The sequence below is a fragment of the Mustelus asterias genome, chromosome 11 (genome assembly GCF_964213995.1).
Source record: "Mustelus asterias chromosome 11, sMusAst1.hap1.1, whole genome shotgun sequence".
NCBI classification, from domain to species: Eukaryota; Metazoa; Chordata; class Chondrichthyes; order Carcharhiniformes; family Triakidae; genus Mustelus; species Mustelus asterias.
Window position 1 is genome coordinate 30,032,962 of NC_135811.1, and position 22,026 is coordinate 30,054,987.

The 22,026-nt window shown below is 47.7% G+C and overlaps 1 protein-coding gene across 1 annotated transcript; it reads right to left on the reverse strand.

Annotated features, from left to right (window-relative positions):
• Nucleotides 1-736: 736 nt before the first annotated feature.
• On the reverse strand, nt 737-20,904 carry LOC144500888 (suppressor of tumorigenicity 14 protein homolog). Its single transcript, XM_078224372.1, has 5 exons — nt 20,866-20,904; nt 15,108-15,131; nt 10,472-10,670; nt 2,227-2,374; nt 737-1,019 (listed from the first exon to the last, which is right to left on the reverse strand). Exons 3-5 carry the CDS (start codon nt 10,641-10,643, stop codon nt 1,001-1,003), a joined length of 339 nt encoding a protein of 112 aa, XP_078080498.1. The 5' UTR covers nt 10,644-10,670; nt 15,108-15,131; nt 20,866-20,904; the 3' UTR covers nt 737-1,000.
• Nucleotides 20,905-22,026: the final 1,122 nt, after the last annotated feature.

Sequence of the window (22,026 nt, forward strand, 5' to 3'; positions counted from 1 at the left end):
ATGTTGAATTGTTTCTTTAAAGTCAGTCACTTACAATTTTTCTGTGGGAGTTTGGGAGTTTTATTAGTTTTCCATCATGAGATCTACAGCAAATGAACAGATGTTTTGGAGAAATGTCATAAACTGTCATTTGTCACATTTCTGAAGTGATCCCGAGAGTGGAAAACTCCATGGAAATTCTATGCAGCCTTCTAACTGCACTAGAGCAGAAATCAGGGAGTCATGGTTCCAAGCCATGAATAACTCTTTCCCCCTTTGACAGCACCTTAATGTAGAAGAATTTGCTGCAATTTACTCTAGTGGACTAAAACATTGGGAGGACATACTGATTCGCAGAGCAGTGATAGTGGAGATCAGATGCAAAGGATCCCCAATTTCAGTTTTTCTGTACAGCTGGGAAATAAGTGATCCATAGCTGTTACAGAGAAATAATTGATGAATAAATCCTTAATTTCTTTAACTAAAGTTTTCTTTAAATGTTTGCGATGAAATTAAAACTAGATTTATTAATGTGAAGAAAAATTGATGGAATTCCTTGTTGATCCATATCAATTTTTGACACTAGTCATACATGTTAATTCTCGATGCTAACATTCCAATTTAAGTATCATTGAGCGAGACAAGCAATTTAACATACTTACTATCCCACAGTGGTAGGAGGTAGTAACTTGCCGAAAAGCCATGACATGTTTCATTGCTATTAGATCTAAAAAGAATAGTCATGCCACTGGACGATGAACTAAATATATTGTTTAATGCAGTACATGTTGTTGCAATCAAAGGAGAATTTGTTGAAGGTCCATCAAGTATTGCAATATAATCATTTAAGCATTTTGCAGAAATTTCTATACTGTGGAGAGAATAGAATAATCATGAATTGAAATGTAATTTGCAGTGAACCGTTTTGTCCTTAACAATTTACTTCATAAAATATTATAATTAAAGCAAAGTACTGTGGATGCTGGAAATCTGAAATAAAAACAGAAAATGCTGGATAAACTTAGTTGGTCTGACAGCATCTGTGGAGATAAAGAAACAGAGTTAATGTTGAGTCCATATGATCCTTCTACATTATTTATTGTCATACTTTGTTATCTACAATTCCTATTGTTCAGCCCTGACAGGTTTCTTTCTCCTTCTAATTTCCTAATAGTTTCCTTAACAACATTGCTCCCAGAACGTTTTTTCACTGATCATAACATTTTGTTTTGAGATTAGGTGTGAAGGAATTACCATTCCATGTGAGGCTATTAGATACAGGAAAGCTGGACAAATCTGCATCTTGTCTGCCACCTAACCTGGGGGAATTTGTGAAAAAACATAAACCAACCATTCCCTCACTGCCATTGAAATGCAACTGAAGTATCATTAATTAAATCAGAAACTCCTCCCAAGGATATGGTTAAACAAGTACTATTTTACCCTCACCAATTCATTCTTAATCTGTATTTCTAATTTATTGTGGAGTGCCTCATTCAGACCACAGGTTGCTGAAAGGACTCTAAATATTTATGCTTATAATTTTTCTCCCCTCTCGAAGAAAAGACACGAGGATTGTACTGATCAAGGGGAATATAGGTTGTATTTCAATTTTTAAAGAAAGCTAAATTGGAGTTTGATGCAGGCACTTCACTGATGCTTATGATTTGGTTTCTAATGATTAAACAGATATTTGAGTATCTTTCTGTCCACCTCCAGTTGAAGACTGTATGGTTTTTAAAGTTTATCTATTAGTGTCACAAGTAGGCTTACATTAACCCTGCAATGAGGTTACTATAAAAATCCCCCAGTCGCCACACTCCAGTGCCTGTTCGGGTACACTGAGGGAGATTTAACATAGCCAATGCATGTTGTTTGGACTTTATTTGGGTAACACAAAAGTTCAGTACTTATTAATTATATCCAGCCTTTAGAGAATCGTAAAATTTCACCTCATGTTCGCCTATTGAGAAGCTGTGTGACAACTAGCCAGAAGAGCTGGTCTGCTGCATCGCTTCGGTGCAATTCTTTGCATTCTTTAAAATTTCACCAAACACTGATCTCCACAATGGGTCTTTCACAGCAACTAACCAGAGAAATACTACCTCTTCTGTGGGGGGAACTTCAGTTTAAGAATATTCATGTGGGACTATTGATGCCCCTTAAACTCAGGATTAGTTATTTGGCAATAAATGCTTTTAACATCATCTACATATTTGTCAGTGGATACTGTATACTGTTACTTACTCGAGGTCAGTGAAATTCAAACCTATTCTTTTCTGATTGTCCACACGTATGTACCAGGTGCAATCTGCATTGTTTGGATAATCATTTGGATAGTTGGGGCTGGCAAATGATCCACTGTTTTTGACCAGATATATACAAGGTCCTTGATCTAGTAACAATGAAGAAATTAGTTACATTTAAAATTGTATTTTTACTCTCTTCTAATAATTTCACCTCTCCTCTCCTGAGGATTTTCATCTCCTGCCAGGTTGTAGTTTGGCGTTCTCTTATCTCACTCAACTAGCTGGTATTCCTATCTGAGCTTTAACAATGAGTGCTGATCTCTCCTGTGACAATTGAAGACACTGCTGGTGAGCCTGATCATGTTTTATAACATGCACACATCTGCAATTTCAGTAGGGATCACTGGATCGAAATCGGGAGAGCAAATCCCCTCATCTTCATTGATGCTTGTTTATTTCTCCCCAGGGTATGGTTCAACAAACAACGTTTTTACACACCAAATGATTCATAATTCGTAATTTTAATTTATTGTGGGGTGTTTGACAACAAGGGTAAGGGTTCATTCAGATTGCAGGTTGCTGAAAGGTCTCTAAATATTCATGTTTATACTTTTCTCCTCATGGAAGGAAAGATATGACGATTGTACTGGTTAAGGGAATAATTTTAATACTAAAATACGGGTGATCTTTTAATTTAGAATAAAGCTAAATTCAGCAACAGTGTCAGATGATCAATCAATCCAATCAAATGTTCACTCATGATTTGCTAAAACTAAAGTCGTATATTGCTGGTGCTAGAAATTGGAAAAGAACCAGAAAATGCAGGAAATACTCAGTCAGTCTGTGGAGAGAGAAACAAGAGGGTGGAATCGTCCCAGAAATTGGCAATGTCCAATGTTGTGTGGGGTAAGTGGTGTTGAATCTGCCGATGCCAATGGTGGGTTTTTTTTTGCCTAGTGTGTGGCACTTGGTGCAAAAATCTGCAAATGGGGTTTTACCTTGTATCATAGAAACATAGAAACTAGAAGCAGGAGTAGGCCATTCGGTAATTGGAGCCTGCTTCGCCATTCATTAGGATCATGGCTAATCATCAAATTCAATATCTTGATCACCCCTTCCTCCCATATCCCTTGATCCCTTTGACCCCAAGAGCTATGCCTTCTTGAAATCAGACAATGTTTTGGCCTCAACTTCATTCGGTGGTAGTGAATTCCACGCGTTCATCACCCTCTGGGTGAAGAAATTTCTCCTCACCTCAAATCTGAAAGGTTTATCCCTTATCCTCAAACTATGATCCCTAGTTCTGGACGCCCCCACAATTGGGAACATTCTTTCTGAATCTACTCTGTCAAACCCTGTATAAGTTTCCATGAGATCCTCTCTTACTCTTCTGAAGTCCAGTGAATATAATCCTAACTGACTTAATCTCTCCTCATATGGCAGACATGCCATCCCAGGAATCAGCCTAGTAAACCTTTGCTGTACTCTCTCTATAGCAAGAACATCAGATAAGGACACCAAAACTGCACACAATACTCCAGGTGTAGCCTCACCAGTGCCTGTACAATTGCAGCAAAACATCCCTAATCCTATACTCTAATCCTCTCACTATGAAGGCCAACATATCATTTGCCTTCTTTACTGCCTGCTGTACCTGCGCGCTTACTTTCAGTGACTGATGCACAAGGACTCCAAGGTCTCGTTGAGTATCCGTCTCTCTAAATTAACATCCATTCAAGTAATAATCTGTCTTCCTATTATTGCTACTAAAGTGGATAACTTCACATTTATCCACATTATACTGCATTTGCCATGCAGATGCCCACACACTCAGCCTGTCCAAATCATGCTGAAGCATCCCTGCATCTTCGTCATGGCTCATCCTCCCACCCAACTTTGTATCATCTGTGAATTTGGAGATAATGCATTCAGTTCCCTCTTCCAAATCATTAATATATAATGTGAACATTTGGGGTTCTAGCACAGATCCTGCGGAACCCCACTAGTCACTGACTGCCAAGCAGAAAAAGACCCTATTATGCCAACTCTTTGCTTCCTATCTGCTAACCAGCTTTCTATCCATCTCAAGACGTTACCTGCAATCCCATGTGCTTTAACTTTACATTGTAGTCTGTTATGCGAGACCTTGTCAAAAGCCTTCTGAAAGTCTAAATGAACCACACCCACTGGTTCGCCTCGGTCAACTCTACTAATTACATTCTCAAAAAATTCCAATAGATTCCTCAAGCATGAGTTCCCTTTTGTAAATTCATGCTCACTTTGTCTGATTATACCACTGCCTTCCAAATGCCGAGTTATGAAATCCTTGATGATAGACTCTAACAACTTCCCCAGTACTGATGTTAGGTTCACTGATCTACTGTTCCCTGGAGTAACCTCTGATTCATTTATCCAGGCTCCATATTCAATCTGCATTGTTTGGATAATCATTTGGATAGTTGGGGCTGGCAAATGATCCACTGTTTTTGACCAGATACCTTATACAAGGTCCTTGATCTAGTAACAATGAAGAAATTAGTTACATTTAAAATTGTATTTTTACACTCTTCTAATAATTTCACCTCTCCTCTCCTGAGGATTTTCATCTCCTGCCAGGTTGTAGTTTGGCGTTCTCTTATCTCACTCAACTAGCTGGTATTCCTATCTGAGCTTTAACAATGAGTGCTGATCTCTCCTGTGACAATTGAAGACACTGCTGGTGAGCCTGATCATGTTTTATAACATGCACACATCTGCAATTTCAGTAGGGATCACTGGATCGAAATCGGGAGAGCAAATCCCCTCATCTTCATTGATGCTTGTTTATTTCTCCCCAGGGTATGGTTCAACAAACAACGTTTTTACACACCAAATGATTCATAATTCATGCAGGGTTACCATCCTCCACTCTGCTTGGAATTCATGCTGCCAAAGCTAAAAAACATGTTGCCCCCAAATTTGGTGACGTCTCCCCTGAGCGCCTACTAGATGTCAAAGAGGCCCACTGCAATGTCCTCTACCCCTGCTCTGGGCAAAGACCACCAAGCAAGGACACCAACCCAGCGTGGGAAACGGTGGCCATGGTGGTCAGTGCCAACACCCTTTGAATGAGGACAGCCTCCAGTGCCGAAAAAGGATGAACAATCTCTTCTGATCCACCAGGGTAAGTCACCTTTCTCATCATTCTCAACTCACACAATCGCAGTTCCAACACACATTCACTGCTAACTCAAATGACACCACCACTCGCTTTCCCACAGTCATATTCATCTTCCCTGTGGGTCACATCCTCATCCTGTCCATGGTCCCACTCACCACCCACACATGCCAGGTAATCATCTGGAATGACACACATTTTTCTTACACTCTCTCCATCTGTCTTCATGCAGAACAGGCTGGCACAGGAAAACAAGATCTCTCCTGCTGGTTCAGTAAAATTGAATTGTTCAACATTGTTTCATAAGATTTATTTAGTCTACATTTAAATAGAGATGAAAGATATACAATTACTTTACCTTTTTCTGATTTATTGAATTCAAAATGTTGCCAGAAGGCCTCAGACACATTTGGTGATGGGAATGCCGGATGCAATTGTCGCCCCTCCCACCCTATCAATGGCAGGCTATTTCCTACCATCAAAACATCAGGAACATCATTAAAATAAATTTGCATCTAATTATAAAGGCCACATGCTAGAATCATTCCCCCCACATCAACTGTCATGCCACCGAACACACACATCCTAATCGGACTTGGAAAATCCCAGTCAGTGTTATGGTTCAGGTCAGAGTTCTGAAGGAGGGTCATTGACTGAAACATGGGCTGCGATTCTCCCATTGCAACCTACAACCTTTCTGGTGGGTCGGGCTGGGAGATGCGCATGCCAGCCATTTTGCAGGTTCCCCGCTAGCTTTTACAACCCGTGCGCATCTCCCAGCAGGAGAAAAATGGCGCTGCCAGGAACCCGCAGAAAACCGGCGGGCCGCTGATTAGCATGAGTTTACATACCTTTACATGCCATTATTGGGATCCACACAGCAATCTCCACCCAAGTCTGTGTCTCCCATCTCTTTGGCATGATGTAACTTTGGCACGAAAGTCTCAATCTGGTGTAGCAGCCTTGAACTGGCGTGAGGAGATAAGTGCTGCTAGTGGAGCACAGGGGATGTTGCAGGCAGGCCCTGGAGATGCCTGGTGGCCTTTCTCTTGCTGCCTTCAGGTGTTGGCCCATGGACCAGTGAAATATCTGGGGTGGAGGTCGGGGAGGCTTCTATTTCTTCACAGCTCTCTGGGTGAGGTTCCACCAGGGAGTCCCGCTCACCCTCCACTCCCCTCCCGGGCAGCACTGCAACGCAGTGTGGGAGGCAGCCTTGAGGGCTCCCGCTTCCCCCCCTCCTCCCCCGCCCCCCCACCACCGCCGCCCCCACCCCCCCCCCCGGGTAGCGCTGTCGCGTACTGTCGGAGACAGCCTCGAGAGCTCTCGCTCACCCTGCCCCTCCACAGCATTGTCTTTCTGCGGAGTATGGTCAGGGACTCTACTAAGTGCTAGTGTTCCGGGGTGGGGGAGGAGTGTACCATGTGCTGACTGAGGCCTAACCAGATGAAGCAGCTGCTGCTCCAGGCCGGGGTGCAGAGGTTCAGACATGGTCTGCATGGAATCTGCTGTCACTGAGCACACATTTGATGCTGATTTGCAGTCTGTCCCTGCCCTGTGACACAGACCAGCAACACATGCCTGTAACGGATGCTGCAGTTGCACACACAGCAATGGCTCAAGGGTGCGCATTGCCCACAGCTGCACACTGACCTGCATAATCTGTGCCAGCATTTGTCATGATGGGAATTTCACACAACCCTAATCGGATGGCACCATGGATTGTGTGGTGTTGCCAGCTCCCACAAGTGGGGGTTCTTGCCCAAGTGAGGGATTGGGGTGGTGTTGGGTCTATGCAGCCAATGAGAATAATCCGTCATTCTATGCTCTTTCCAGACCCCGTTGTGCAGATGGATCTTGGTTTGCTCGATCTGGAGCTGGCCATGTTGGTGGCAGCAGGGGCGGAGAAGGAGGAGGAGGAGGCGGCGGCTCAGGAGGTGGCGGGCATGGAGAGACCACCGCAGGAGCAGCCACCACCAGACCCTCAGGAAGGAGGGCAGGGGGTTGTCGCTAAGAGCCAGGAGGTGAGTGGGCAGCCTCCCGAGAGGGTGCACAGACGGCAGAGGGTGCCGAGGGCAAGGAGGTACAGGCCCCACAGTTCCTTTGAGGCCCTCTCGAAGGAGATGCGCTGTCGCTGGCTGCGCCTGTCCAAGACCATGGTGCGACCCATTTGTGAGGTGCTTTCACACCTGGCACCTGAGGGGAGGGGCAGCCACGCGCTCCCTATGGACGTGAAGGTGACGGCTGCCTTCAATTTCTATGCGTCCGGATCATTTCAGGCACCCAGTGGCGAGCTAGCTGGGATCTCCCAGGCCCCCGTGCACAGATGTGTACGGCAGGTCACAGATGCCCTGTATGCTCGGGGAAGGCAGTTCATTCATTTCGATGTGGGCCATGCACAGCAGGAGGCCTGGGCTCTCCGCTTTGCATCTATCACCGGGATTCCGAATGTGCAGGGTGCAGTGGATGGCACGCACATTGCCTTGCGGGCCCCCCATGCAGGGCCGCAGCAATTTTTGAACAGGAAGGGGTTCCACTCCCTGACCGTCCAAATTGTCTGCGACCATCAAATGAAGACTGTGCAGGTCAATGCACGCCACCCAGGGAATGTCCATGACAGCCTTGTGATCCGGCAGTCGGACATCCCTGGGCTCTTTGAAGGTCAGCCCAGGCTCCCAGGATGGCTACTAAGTGACAGGGGTTCCTGCTAAGGTCTTGGCTGATGACGCCTGTGCAGAGGCCCGAGACCGAGTCGGAGACCGCTACAACAAGGCCCATGCAGCCACCCGATCCATCGTTGAGCGGTGCATTGGCCCGCTGAACTTACGGTTCCGCTGTTTGGACTGCTCGGGGGGGAGGGGGGGGGCCCTCCAGTATGACTCTGTGCGTGTTTCACGCATCATTATCATTTGCTGCACTCTTCACAACATCACGCAGCAGCGGGGAGACCAGCTGGAGCAGGAGGAGGAGGAGGAGCCACGAGGGGGCAAGGTGGGCGTCCCGCCATATGAAGAGCCGGAGGAAAGAGGGTGGGCGGTAATGACAGGTGTCCGGCAGGGAAGGACAGCCAGGGACACCTTGATTGCAGCCCGCTTCACCTAGCTGGTGCTGTGCAGTGAGGAGGGTGCAACCAACACACATCCACCACACCCCAGGAGCACGTGCAGCCGCTATTCCACCTCCAAACCGACCTGAGCCCTCAAACCACCACATCACCCTTCCCCTGCTTCTGTCGTCCCAGCACCATATCCCCCAGAAACATCCGACCATATTAATGTGCCTGGGCTGGCAATGGTTGCAAGTCTTAGTTGAAGGCTGGAGGATGATGACGACTCGCTGTTGTGCACACTGGGATCCTGCGCCTGATGCAACTCAAGTCTGACTCCCACATGTTACTCCGAATGCATACTGCCACCCTGGCCCATGCAGCTGTAAGGATTGGGGACACGTTTTTTGGCCAAGAGAGGGGGACGGGGCACTTGCACCAAGAGTCTGGTGGACGTTAGGGAAGGTAGGGCAGGCACTCTGAAACATATGGCTGAGTCTGCAAGGCTCAACAGACAGCACCACTATGTTTGGGAGTGGGGAATACTGAGCTGTGGTGGTGGGGGCGGGGAAGATAATCAGAAACACATTCGTCACAGCGTGATGTGCAATTAACAGTTTATTGTGCTCTTAACATAAATGATTACCAAACCCTGACTAGTGCTGACCTTCACCCATGCCCTCGAGTGAGCTATAATTTTCTAACTTTGTGCTGTCCACTGCTTCTTCTCAGTGCTACCCCAGGATGCACAGCAGAGGTGGAGGTGTCCAGCTGCGATGCTCGCCCCATTGCCTGTGATGCCCTTGGCGGACGTCCCCTGGGTGGTCGGAATCTGGCTGACTTGTGGATGGCACTGTTTTGGTGTCACCTTGTTCATCTCGCTGGCCCTGAGATGCCCCGGTGTGAGGAAGGGGGGAATCGGAAGGTCTTGGGATATCTGGGATTTCCTGGGTGGAAGACACCGGCATGGGCTCAAGACCTTCCTCTTCCCTTGGGATGCGCAGAGGCCCCAGGGGCATTCCATGGGACGCCAGGGAGCTGGACTGAACTCCAGAAGCTCAGGTTTCACCTGGCTCTGCCAGTCCTGGAGGCCTAGATGCGTCTGCCCCATGATGTGTTGATCCCTCAGCCCTGGCCCTCTGAGACTCGGCCAAGCTCTGGAGCCCCTCTGCTACAGCTTTCTGGGAGCGAGCCTGGCTCTGGGGCCCCTCAGCAGTAGCCCTCTGAGTCTGGACTAAGTTGTTGAGGCTCACAGCCACAGCCTGCTGTGTCTCCAGAATGCCAGTGAGAGTCCCAGCCATGGCCAGCAGTGTCTCCCACATGCCCCCGACACCCATGGCCATCAAACGCTGTGCTTCCTGGATGCCGGAAACACACTCGCCTGTGGCCCGCAGTGTCTCCAGGATCGCCTGGACCCTGTCACCCATGAGGACAGACTCTGAGGCAGACTTTCCACTGCGGTTGCCACCCTTGCAGTGTTGGCCTGAGTCTCACGCTGTGTCGGCACCACCTCCTGCAACAGCACTCTGACTCCCCTACACAGCCTTGCAGTCGCAGCATGGTTGCTGACAGCCCTTCCACAACTCCCCGGGTTTCCTGATGCATCTCCACCAGCCTAGGGAGGAACAAACACAGAGGCCCAGCAGCTGGCTTGGGGACAGCTGAATCCTGGCCTCCGGCAAACCTCCGTGTGTCTGAGCCCTGAGATGTGCCCGCCTCCACCCAATGTTGCATCAGCGGCTGTGATGTGCTCACCAGTTCATGACCCAGAAGCCTCAACACTAAAGGTATCCACCGTGGTGATTGTCTCTGTGTTGGTAAGGTGTGTGGTACATGGCAGTGACACTTTAGTTGTGCTGCCCTTGGAGGATTCTTCAGTGCCTCCCTCCGAGATGTCATCCAGGGGATCGTGGGCAGTTTGCTCCAGAGCAGTGGGGGCGGCGGCAACACCCAAAGGGCTGGATTCCTCTGAGTCCATAGTTGTAAAAAAGAACACACATTAAGGGGAGGGAGGCAAAACATTCTATGCAGCATCGCACTTACTTCGAGGAGGATCTAGGTTGAGGGTGTGCTTCTGCTCACTTGCATGCAAGACACCGACCTGGCTGTCAGTGATAATTCGAGATGGCCCATCACCCCCTGCCAGCTCCATGGTACGCTCCTCCATGCTGGTCAGCTGCCGCAGGTCAGGCACACCACCACCAGTCTGTGTCATTTCCCATGCATTGTGGATGTTCTTTTCCTGTGGGTACATAAGGTGGATAGCAAGCATTAACATAATGCAGTGCATGGCGTGCAATGCGTGCCTGTGTCTCGGGCGTTGTGCTGACAGTTTCGGGGAAAGCAGTCACCACTGAAGGGTGCTTGTTGAAGGGTGAGGGGAAGGGGTTAGATTCTGTTCTTGGGGGAAGGCTTACTTGCATGCCCTTCAGGTATCGAAGCTGGGTTGGCGATCCGTGCCAAGCATGTGCGGGGTTCCAAGAGGCATGCTCACTCATCCTTGCTGTTCGCAGAAGGTCGTACATTTTTTTGCGACACTGCCTGCCACAACGCGGTGTCAGGCTCCTGGCATTCACCACTTCTGCCACTCCTCCCACAATGCAGTGACAGATGCACCCCTTGGGTTGGGGCCCTGGCCGGGGAACAGACGATCATGCTCTCCCCCACGGCATCTAGCAGGTGCTCCTGGTAGGCCTCTGAAAATCTGGGAGCAGGTTTCCACACAGCCATCTTTGTGGCATGACTGTGTGTCCATTCCTATAGCTTATATACAGCTCTGGCTTATTAGGGGAGTGCAGGTGCAGTGAGTGTGGCCAGTCCAGGGCCCATTGGCAACAAATCCTTGCGAGAAATTTTGAAGGCTGCATTCAGTTAAGTGTCATGCATCCCTCGGGGTGTTGATTGGCTGCCATTCAATAGGCTGCTGTGTCCGGGGGGGCGGCGGGGGTGGGGGGTGGGTGCAAAGCTCAGGGCTCCTAATCGATTAGCTGCTGTGCCCAGGGGGGGTGCAATACTCAAGACTGCCATTCAAGAGAGGGATTGATCACAAGCTGAGGTTGTGCATGTCAGTACAACGTTAGTTCTCTGCAGGACAGCAGTGAGGACAGTATGTTCAAGGGATGAAGGCATTGGGTACCCACATTATCCCGATCCATGGGGGCATGAGGTGAGCAGGCAGCCATGTCTGTGTGAGCGGGGAGACAGGGTGGGGGGGTGCAGCAATGAGGTCAGCAATGTCTGTGTGTGGGGGGGTAGTGGGGGCCAGCGATGAGGCCAGCGATGTCTATGTGGGGGCGTTGTGCGGGCCAACAATGAGGCCAGCAGTGTCTGAGTGGGGGGATTGTGCAGGCCAGCAATGAGGCCGGCAATGTGTGTGACGAGGGTTGTGCGGGCCAGCGATGAGGCCAGCAATGTCTGTGAGGGTTGGATGGCAGTGATCTGGATGCTGGGAGGTCTTTTCAGTGATCTCCCAGCAATGTGCCCATGTATGGGTTCCCGCTCATCCCGCCGATTTCAGGCTCTTTGGTGCAAATAGGCCCCGCCCCCTGAGTTTTTAATTATATTTACGATTGTGACTTTGGCATTGCACAGAGTGGGGAGATTCAGGTGAGAAGCTGAACTGAAAAAACTGTTGTGATCGAGAACAGTTTTCCCGCCAATTCAGCGCTTTTGGGAGAATCGCGGCCATGGGCCAGGATTCTCCCAAAAAGGTTCTAAGTGTCATATTCGTGGCAAAACTGGAGTAAATCATGCTGTTTTTTTCAGTGGGACTTCAGACAAGAATCTCCTACACTCTGTTCAATGCAGAGGTCGCCAGCATAATTAAATTTCATTAAATTTCAGGGGACAGGGCCTATTCCCACTCGGGAAGCTGAAACCAGCGGGCCTCTGCGCATGCGCAGTGACCCCAAACTGTCAACCTCCTGTTTGCTGGCCAGCTCAATCGCTGTCCAGTACAGGAACCCTGCAGTGCTGCCCCCAACCCCCCCATGGCCTGATTGTGGCCCCCCTGACCATTCGCGGACCGGCCCTGAACCTCCCTGTCCCGGCTGCCCGATCTCCAGCTCCCCTCCCAGCAGTGACAATCTCCGGCAGACACCCCCAGCCGGGAGGCAGACCACCCCCAGCAGACCCCCCCGGTTGAGCACTCCCTCCCCCCCCCCCAATTGCTGGCCTCCCTCCTACCCCGACCGGATCACAATGCAGATTGGCAGTGGGATCCCCTTACCCCCAATGATCACCCCCCAGCAGGCTCCCCCCAGCAGGCCCCCCAATAAGCCCCACCCCCTTGGCACTGCCCCATGTCTGGTGGGCAGTGCCAAGGTGCCCCTGGGCATGAGCACTTTGCCCCTTCGACAGTGCCATGGGGCATAGCCTGACACTGCCAAGGTACCCATGCCCATGGGGCACCATCCCCTGCCGTTCAGCCCCCGGGGGGCCCCCGATTGCCCCCCCTTCATTCCAGCAGGGTCATCCTGCTAGCTCCTCGAAAATGGGGAGCTAGTCTGAACCCCGTAGGAGTGAAATAATCCTGGCGGGTTATGAGATGCTACCGGGCCCGGAGAATTCAGTCTTGGGCCTGCTAAATTCATTAAAATAACATTAAAATAAGATGTAAAATACTGACCTGGTGTTCCCACCCGTTTCCAGCATGAATCAGATGGCACCGTAAATTTGGCACTGAGAGATGCGCGCGCAGCCCGGATGCGAGATTCTCCCACCATGCTACGCTAGAAAATTAGCGCAACGGGGTGGGAGAATCATCCCCATTAACTCTGTTTCTCTCCCCATTGGTTCTGCTGAGTATTTCCAGCATTTTCTGTTTTTATACCTTGATTGGCTTCCTATATATTATTCAATCTTATTTGCATTTATAACATTTTTGCAACATTACCAGCATTGGACTGGAGACGCTTATAAATATCAAATCATCATTTTTTATATACGCTTAGTTTGAACTATTGATGCCGTTATGTATGAGCATTTCACCAACACCGAGTGATGAAGCTGACCGTTGAAGACAGGCCACTTCATCAAGCAAAGGACTGTGCAAATAACTCTACCCCATTGAAAGTCATTGCATTCAGAAAAGGAAATTCATGGGAGAATCACAGAGGCATGTTGAAGTCAAATATTAAAGTTCAATTTTATCTGCTGGACTCACATTTGGAACATTTTTAAAAAGGCAGTTTCAATTATTAAAACAAAGACACGGGGCCTGATTTTACCATTTTCATTCTAAATGCTGAATCTGGGCGCAATTCAGATCCGACTTGGAAATCTGCTTTCAGGCGCTCCTATACACACTTTGCCTGAAAAAAAGATTGCGGGTCTGAATCACGCTGTGGGCAGGGCTTAGCGCACCCGAAACGATCGGATCTCTGAACTGCGCAGTTAGAAAAAAATTAGAAAAAGCGCGCCCGTGTCACATCGCTCCCGGGCTGGAGAAAGCGGCCTGGGAGCAAAAAGCGGGTGTGATGGCCTCCACAGACATCACTAACCCCCTTATCCATCCACACCACTGCCCCCCCCCCCCCCCCCGCTGCGACCCAGACCGATCACAACCCACTGCCCCCTTCCCTCCCACCGATCGCCCGCAGAGTGGCAGTGGACCCCCCTGCACCCCCCGTCTCCCCCCCCCCACCAGAGAACAATCTAGTCTCACTTCTCCCCCCGCCCCCCAGAGAACTCCCCCACACCCCCCCCCCCATTCACCCCCCACATCATCACACCCCCCCCCCCCACCCGCCCAGAGAATGATCTGGCCCCACTCCCCCCCTCCCCGGCCAGAGAATGATCTGGCCTCATTCCCCACCCCCCACCCCCGCTGAGAGTGATCTGGCCTCACTCCCCTCCCCCTCTTCCGCCAGAGAATGATCTGGCCTCACTCCCTTCCCCTCCCACCCTCCCCAGAGAATGATCTGGCCCCCCTCCCCCCCCCCCCCCCAAGAGAATGATCTGGCCTCACTCCCACCACCCCTCCCCCTCCCCCCCCAGAGAATGATCTGGCCTCACTCCCCTGCCCCCCCCCCCCCCCCCCCCGGCAGAGAACGATCTGGCCTCAGTCCCCTCCCACCCCCACACCTCCCAGAGAATGATCTGGCCTCACTCCCCACTCCCCCTCCTCAAGAGAATGATCTGGCCTCACTTCCCCCCCTCCCCCAAGAGAATGATCTGGCCTCACCCCCCTTCCCCTCCTCCCCTCTCCCCCCCCCCCCCCCCCCCCCAGAGAATGATCTCGCCTCACTCTACCACCCTCAGGTACCTGACGAAGGAGCAGCGCTCCGAAAGCTAGTGGCTTTTGCTCCCAAATAAACCTGTTGGACTTTAACATGGTGTTGTGAGACTTCTTACTGTGTTACCCCAGTCCAACGCTGGCATCTCCACATTAAGATGGCAGCCACAGGCCACCTGATGTTTGGGTCTGCAAGTTGGCCAAGCTTCTGAAAGCTTCTCAAAGGTGGGTTACAATGAACATGTTTGGACAAAGGTAGGTGTGGAATATTACCTATCTTTACTAGGACTTACCCAAAAACAACAAGGACAATAAGGCAAAGGAATATTAAAAGGAAAACAAGATCTCTCCTGCTGGTTCAGTAAAATTGCATTGCTCAACATTGTTTCATAAAATTTCTTTAGTCTACATTTGAAAGAGATGAAAAATATACAATTACTTTACCTTGTTCTGGTTTAATGAGATTAGCTGAAAAGATTAAAGAAGGACAGATGAATATTCAGAAAGAATATTAGTTGATCATAGTTCATCATATGATTGATTGGCATAATTAACGTTTTAACCGAGGACATCATGGTGGTAACGCTCCTTCAACATAAGAACAAAAGGACACAAGAAATAGGAGCAGGAGCACACCATTTGGCCTGTTGAACCAGCTCTGCCATTCAGTACACTCATGGCCAATCTTGGACTTCAACTTTCCCACCCACTTCCCATATCCCTTAGTTCTCTAAGGGACGAAGAATCTGTCTATCCCAGTCTTAGAATTCAACAATGGAGCATCCACAACCTTCTGGGGTAGAGAATTCCAAATATTTTAACCCTGTGAGTGAAGTAATTTAATCTTATTGCGGTCCTAAATGATTGACCCCTTGTCCTGAGGCTGTGCCCACATTTTAGATTTACCAATCAGCAGAAATAATTTCCATGAGTCTACCATATCAAGCCTGTTCAGAATCTTATATGTTTAATGAGATTATTTGTCATTATTCTAAACTCCAGAGAATATACACCCAACTTTCTCAGCCTCTCATCCTTCTTATGCCTCTTATGCACTTTGGAAGGAGGAATGGAGTCATAGACTATTTTCTGAATGGGAAAATGCTTAGGAAATCAGAAACACAGGGACTTGGGAGTTATTGTTCAAGATTCTCTTAAGGTTAATGTGCAGGTTCAGTTGGCAGTTAGGAAGGCAAATGCAACGTTAGCATTCATGTTGAGAGGGCTAGAGTACAAGAGCAGCAATGTACTTCTGAGGCTGTATAAGGCTCTGCTCAGACCTCATTTGGAGTATTATGAGCAGCTTTGGGCTCCATATCTAAGGAAGGATGTGCTGGCCTTGGAAAGGGTCCGGAGGAGATTCACAAGAATGATCCCTGGAATGAAGAGCTTGTCGCATGAGAAATGGTTGAGGACTCTGGGTCTGTACTCGTTGGAGTTTAGAAGGATGAGGGGGGATTTTATTGAAACTTACAGGATACTGCGAGGCCTGGATAGAGTGGACGTGGAGAGGATGTTTCCACTAGTAAGAAAAACTAGAACCAGACTGCACAACCTCAGGCTAAAGGAACGATCCTTTTAAACAGAGATGAGGAGGAATTTCTTCAGCCAGAGAGTGGTGAATCTGTGGAACCCTTTGCCGCAGAAGGCTGTGGCGGCCAAGTCATTGAATGTCTTTAAGACAGAGATAGATAATTTCTTGGTTAATAATGGGGTCAGGGGTTATGGGGGAAAGGCAGGAGAATGAGAATGAGAAAAATATCAGCCATAATTGAATGGCAGAGCAGACTCGATGGACTGAGTGGCCTAATTCTGCTCCTATGTTTTATGGTCTTATGGACCAATTTCGTGAACTTTTGCTGTATGGCCTCCAGTGCAAGCATATCCTTCCTTGAACATAGATACAAAAACGGCACAGTGATTTTAGCAATGCCCCTGTACAATTGTATCATGACTTCTTTATTTCTGTACTCCAATTCCTTTGCAATACAGGCCAGCATGCCATTTGATTTCCTAATTGCTTGCTGTACCTTTGTGCTAACTTCCTGCATTTTGACTATGAGCACACACGATTCTGCATACTTGCAAAAAATATTCTACTTTTCTATTCTGACCAAAGTGAATGACTTCACACTACCTCACATTATATTCCACCTGCCAACTACTTGCCTACTCTATTAATCTGTCTATATCTGTTCACACCCTCCCTGTGTCCCCCCCACAACTTATCTGTTCACCTAGATTTGTATCATCAGCAAACATAGATATGTTACCTCTGTTTCTTCATCCAAGTCATAATAGATTGTAAATAGCTGAGGCACCGGCACTGATCCTTGTGGGACTCTGATAGTCACAGGCTGCCAACTTGAAGGTGCCCCGTTTATGCCCACGCTCTGCTTCTTGTTCAACCAATCTTCTTTCCATGCTAGTATATTAACCCTGACACCATGAGCCTTTATCTTGCCAATGAACCTCTTGTGTGGCACTTGATCAGAATTCCTTTAGCAAATCCAGATTTACTATATCTAGTAGTTCCCCATTTAGATACATCCTCATAAGTGTTATTAAATTTGTCAACCAGGATTTCCCTTTTGTAAAACATGTTTACTTATTCTAATTATACAATACTTTTTGAAGTGCATTTCTAAAACTTCCATAATGATAGATTCCAACATTTTCCCAATGACTGATGTTAGGCTAACTGATCTGGAGTTCCCTGTTTTCTCTCTCCCTCCTTTAGTGAAAAACAATGTTACAGTTGCCAGCTTCCAACTTGATGGGACTTCCAGAATCCGAGAAATTTTGGAAAATCATAGCTAGTGCATCGAATATTTCTTCAGCTATCCCTTTAGAACCCTAGTGTGTAGGCAATCAACTCCCAGGGATTTGTCACACATTCATCCCTTAATTTTTTTCAATACTTATTCTCTACTGATTTTATTTATGTTAATTTCCTCACTCTTATTAGCCACGAGGTTACCCTCGATTTCTGCTATGAAACTAGTATCTTATACTATGAAGACTGAAACAAAGGCCAGAATTCTCCAGCCATTCACGCCTGCAGGATTCTCTGGTCCCGCCGGCAGTGCACTCCCGCACACAGGTTTCCCACAGGCATGAGTTGACATCAATGGGAATTCCCATTGGCAGCGGCGGAATCAGAGAATCCCGCTGATAGCAAACAATGTACCACCTCCTGCCAGCGGGAAACATGCGGCAGGGAGGCCAGAAAATCTCACCCAATACTTATTCGAATAATCTGCCATTTTCTCATTTCCAGTGATAATGTTTCCTGTCTTTACTTCTAAGGGATCAATGTTTAATTTTACTACTCCCTTCTTTTTTATATATCTGTAAAAACTCTTATAAACTGTTTTCATATGTATTTTAATAATTTACTCTCATGTTTTATTCTTCTATTTTTATCAACTCTTTAATGGTGCCACATTGCTAGATTCTAAAACATTCCCAATCCTCAGATATAAGAACATATGAACTAGGAGCAAGAGTAGGCCATTTGACCCCTCGAGCCTGCTCCGCCATTCAATAAGATCATGGCTGATCTTTTTGTGGACTCAGCTCCACTTACCCGCCCGCTCACCATAACCCTTAATTTCTTTACTGTTCAAAAATGTATCTATCCTTGCCTTAAAAACATTCAATGAGGTGGCCTCAACTGCTTCACTGGGCAGGGAATTCCACACATTCACAACCCTTTGTGTGAAGAATTTCCTCCTCAACTCAGTCCTAAATCTGCTTCCCCTTATTTTGAGGCTATGCCCCCTAGTTCTAGTTTCACCCCCCAGTGGAAACAACTTCCCTGCTTCTATCTTATCTATGCCCTTCATAATCTTATATGTTTCTATAAGATCTCCCCTCATTCTTCTGAATTCCAATGAGTATAGCCTCAGTCTACTCAATCTCTCCTCATAAGCCAATCCTCTCAACTCTGGAATCAACCTAGTGAATCTCCTCTGCACCCGCTCCAGTGCCAGTATATCCTTTCTCAAGTAAGGAGACCAAAACTGTACTCAGTACTCCAGGTGTGGTCTCACCAGCACCTTATACAGCTACAACATAACCTCGCTGATTTTATAAACTCTATCCCTCTTGCAATAAAGGACAAAATTTCATTTGCCTTCTTAATTACCTGTTGCACCTGCAAACCAACTCCTTGAGATTCCTGCACAAGGACACCCAGGTCCTTCTGCACAGCTGCATGCTGCAATTTTTTACCATTTAAATAATAGTCCATTTTGCTGTTATTCCTACCAAAATGGATGACCTCACATTTACAGTAGGATGTTTTTATCAACAAAACAAATTTCATTTAACAATGCATTGTACTACAATGAATGAATGAGCTTAACATTTAGCAATTGAAATTCTTAAACATGATAAGATGTAATTCTTAATTGCTAACCTAACGCTATTAGTTCCAATTTAAGCAATATTCCTCTTATACACTTAAACACCTCTTCAAAACCAGTTAGCAAACAACACAGGCTTATGTGTTTTTACTTGATAACAGTCCCAAAACCTTTGAATACTGCTGGAGAGAGAGGGACAGAGAGACATTGACCTTCCAGCACTCAAACAGCAGCCTCCAGATAGAGAGAGAGAGACAGAGACACCTCTTGCTTCTTTCAGGATAAACAGAAACTGACTGCTTTTCCCTGTAAGCTTAACTCCTCCAGTTCGCACATGACTCTGTCTCTTGTCAATCAACCTAATCAAACCATACTCTGAAACTCCAGGGGAAAGATCAAAAATAAACATTAATGCATTCACTCAAATTAAAACAAACACCCCATTAGCTAAAATCAATTATTAGTCTGCATTCTTAGCAAGTGAGCTGCCTGATGCAGACAAATTGCTGCAGTGTAAACAGCACTGAAATTTAAACATACCCTGACAAGAAACATGATCAAAATATATTTCTTAACCACACAATATCGCCACAATTTCATTAAAATTATTTAGTGCACATTTGAATAGAGATGAGAAACGTATATAGTTTCTACCTCATGCGATAAAAAATAAATGGGTTTTCAAATACAGTACTGGTTGATTAATCATAGGATCATAGAATCCCTACAGTGCAGAAGGGGGCTATTCAGCCCACCAGGTCTGCACCGATCACAAACCCACCCAGGCCTTATCTCCGTAACCCCACATATTTACCCTGCTAATCTCCCTGACACTAAGGGGCAATTTGTCTTGGACAATTTACCAAACCCACACATCTAAGAACAAATAGTGACAATATTTTGCACATAAGATTAATTAATATGATTTAAAATATTTAATGTGGGGCATCTGGCCTCATCCTAGAACATGATTGCATCAAAAAAGTATGTACAAAATGTATTGCTCTTGCGAACTATAGGCCGCAATTCTCCCAAAAGTGCTGACTTGGTGGGGGAACTGTTCTAAATCCCAACTGTTCTGTCAGTTCAGCTTCGCACCTGAATCTCCGCACTCTGTGCACTGAAGAGGTCTCAGTCGTGAATCTTATTCAAAACCCAAGGGGGTGCGGGGCCTATTCGTGCCAGAGTTTGACAGTTCTGGAACTCTGCGCATGCGCAGTGGTCCCGATCTGTTAGATTCCCCATTTGCTGGCCAGCCCGATCGCGGCTCCCACAGCAATTTCCGGGCCAGCCCTGACCCTTACAATCCCGGAGCGCCCTGATGCACAGCCACCCCTGGGTCAGACCACCCCGAGGCAGGCCCCCCCCCCGGCAGATCCCCAGCACACCCCAATCGCTGCCTTCCCTCCATCATAGACCGGTCCTGTCTGCAAAGTGGCAGCGGGACCCCCACCCCCACCGATTGTTCCTAGGCCCCGTCCACAATAGGCTCCACCCCCTTGGCATTGCCCAATGCAAATGGGCAGTGCCAAGGTGCCCCCTCAGCATGAGCACTTTGCCCCTTAGGCAGTGCCACGGGGCACAGGCTGGCACTGCCAGGGTGCCCATGCCCAGGGGGCACCCTCCACCCACCGACCCCCTGGGGGGGCTCCGATTGCCCCCCCTTCATTCTGGAGGGGTCTCCTGCTAGTTCCCCGAATGTGGGGAGTTAGTCTGAACCCCGCCAGAATGAAGTACTCCTGGCGGGGTGGGAGATTCAATCGGGACCTAATTAACTAATATACATATTTAAAACATATTTTTAAAAGATTTAAATGACTTAACTACCTTACCGCTGGTTTCCAGCGTGGTCTGACTGGCGACTGTTCGCTGGCTCTGGGAGATGCGCATACGTTCCCGGCGCATGCGCAAATCCCGGGACAAGGCCGGAGACATGCGCCTCCTACCCTGACCCGACAGAAAAGTTCTCAAGTGTGATGACCAGCACAGTAATCAGTGACTGTTGAGACACTGCTACCAAGATGAACAGGCAAAAGGTCAGCCATTGAAGGTGATTCTTCAATATTAACTCTCTTGTCCCTTGCAGTGATTAGCATGAGAGAGATATGGGGGCAAATTTTCCCATTCTGCCTGCTACGGGAATTGTAATGGGTGAGGGGTGGACCATGGAAAGATCTGTTGACCTCAGGTGGGATTTTCCGATTTTGGGGCAAGCGCAGTCAGAAAATCCTGCCCCTGAAGTCTGTGGAATTGGCTATCATTTTTTGAGCACATTGAAAGGTGAGAGGACGTCAATAGAGATGTCTGGCTCTTCAGAGGCAGGGGCAGAACCTCGAGGAGGAATGAGTGACTCTGCTGCCAAAGAAGAGACCTCAAAGAGCAGCCGCTCAGAGGTGCATCAACAGCACATGGGCTACAAATGGCGGCTGACCTTCCTGCAGATGAGTAAGAACCAGTTTTGATGAAGACTTCTTGTCCAGAGACAGGGTGGCTCACAAATGCCTGGAATTAACACCACATGGACTTTGAGGGCTGTGGCTTTGAAAGTCACAGCCACCCTCAACTTTTTGCTCCTTTCAGGACTCCATGGGTGGGTGACCTTTATGGCATCTCACAAACTTCCGCTCATAAAAGCATCAAGGAGCTGACAGATGAACTCTTTGCAAGGGCTCACAACTATACCCATTTCGATTGGGATCATGCTAGCCAGAACACCACTAACTGCATTCACATGACTCTCCAATTGGCATTGAATCAAGGAGTGCAGTTTATCAACCGTAAGGTCTTCCACTCCTTTAACGTTCAATTAGTCTGTGACCACACAAAGCAGATCCTCCAGGCAGTGTGCTAAGTTACCAGGGAGTGTTCTCTGATACATGACATTTTTAAGAAAGCACAGTGGCCACAGGGTTGGTACCTCCTGGACAGGTGGCTGATGCCACCTGTGCGGAGGCCATAAATTGCAGCTTAGACCAGATACAATGAGACTCATG

Excerpts from the sequence above, each read along its gene's own strand:
- LOC144500888 (XM_078224372.1), bottom strand. The coding sequence starts at position 10,643 with ATGACACAGACTGGTGGTGGTGTGCCTGACCTGCGGCAGCTGACCAGC. Across the intron at positions 2,375-10,471 it reads CAACCTAGATCCTCCTCGAA|ATCAAGGACCTTGTATATAT; the intron begins GTAAGTGCGATG and ends CATTGTTACTAG.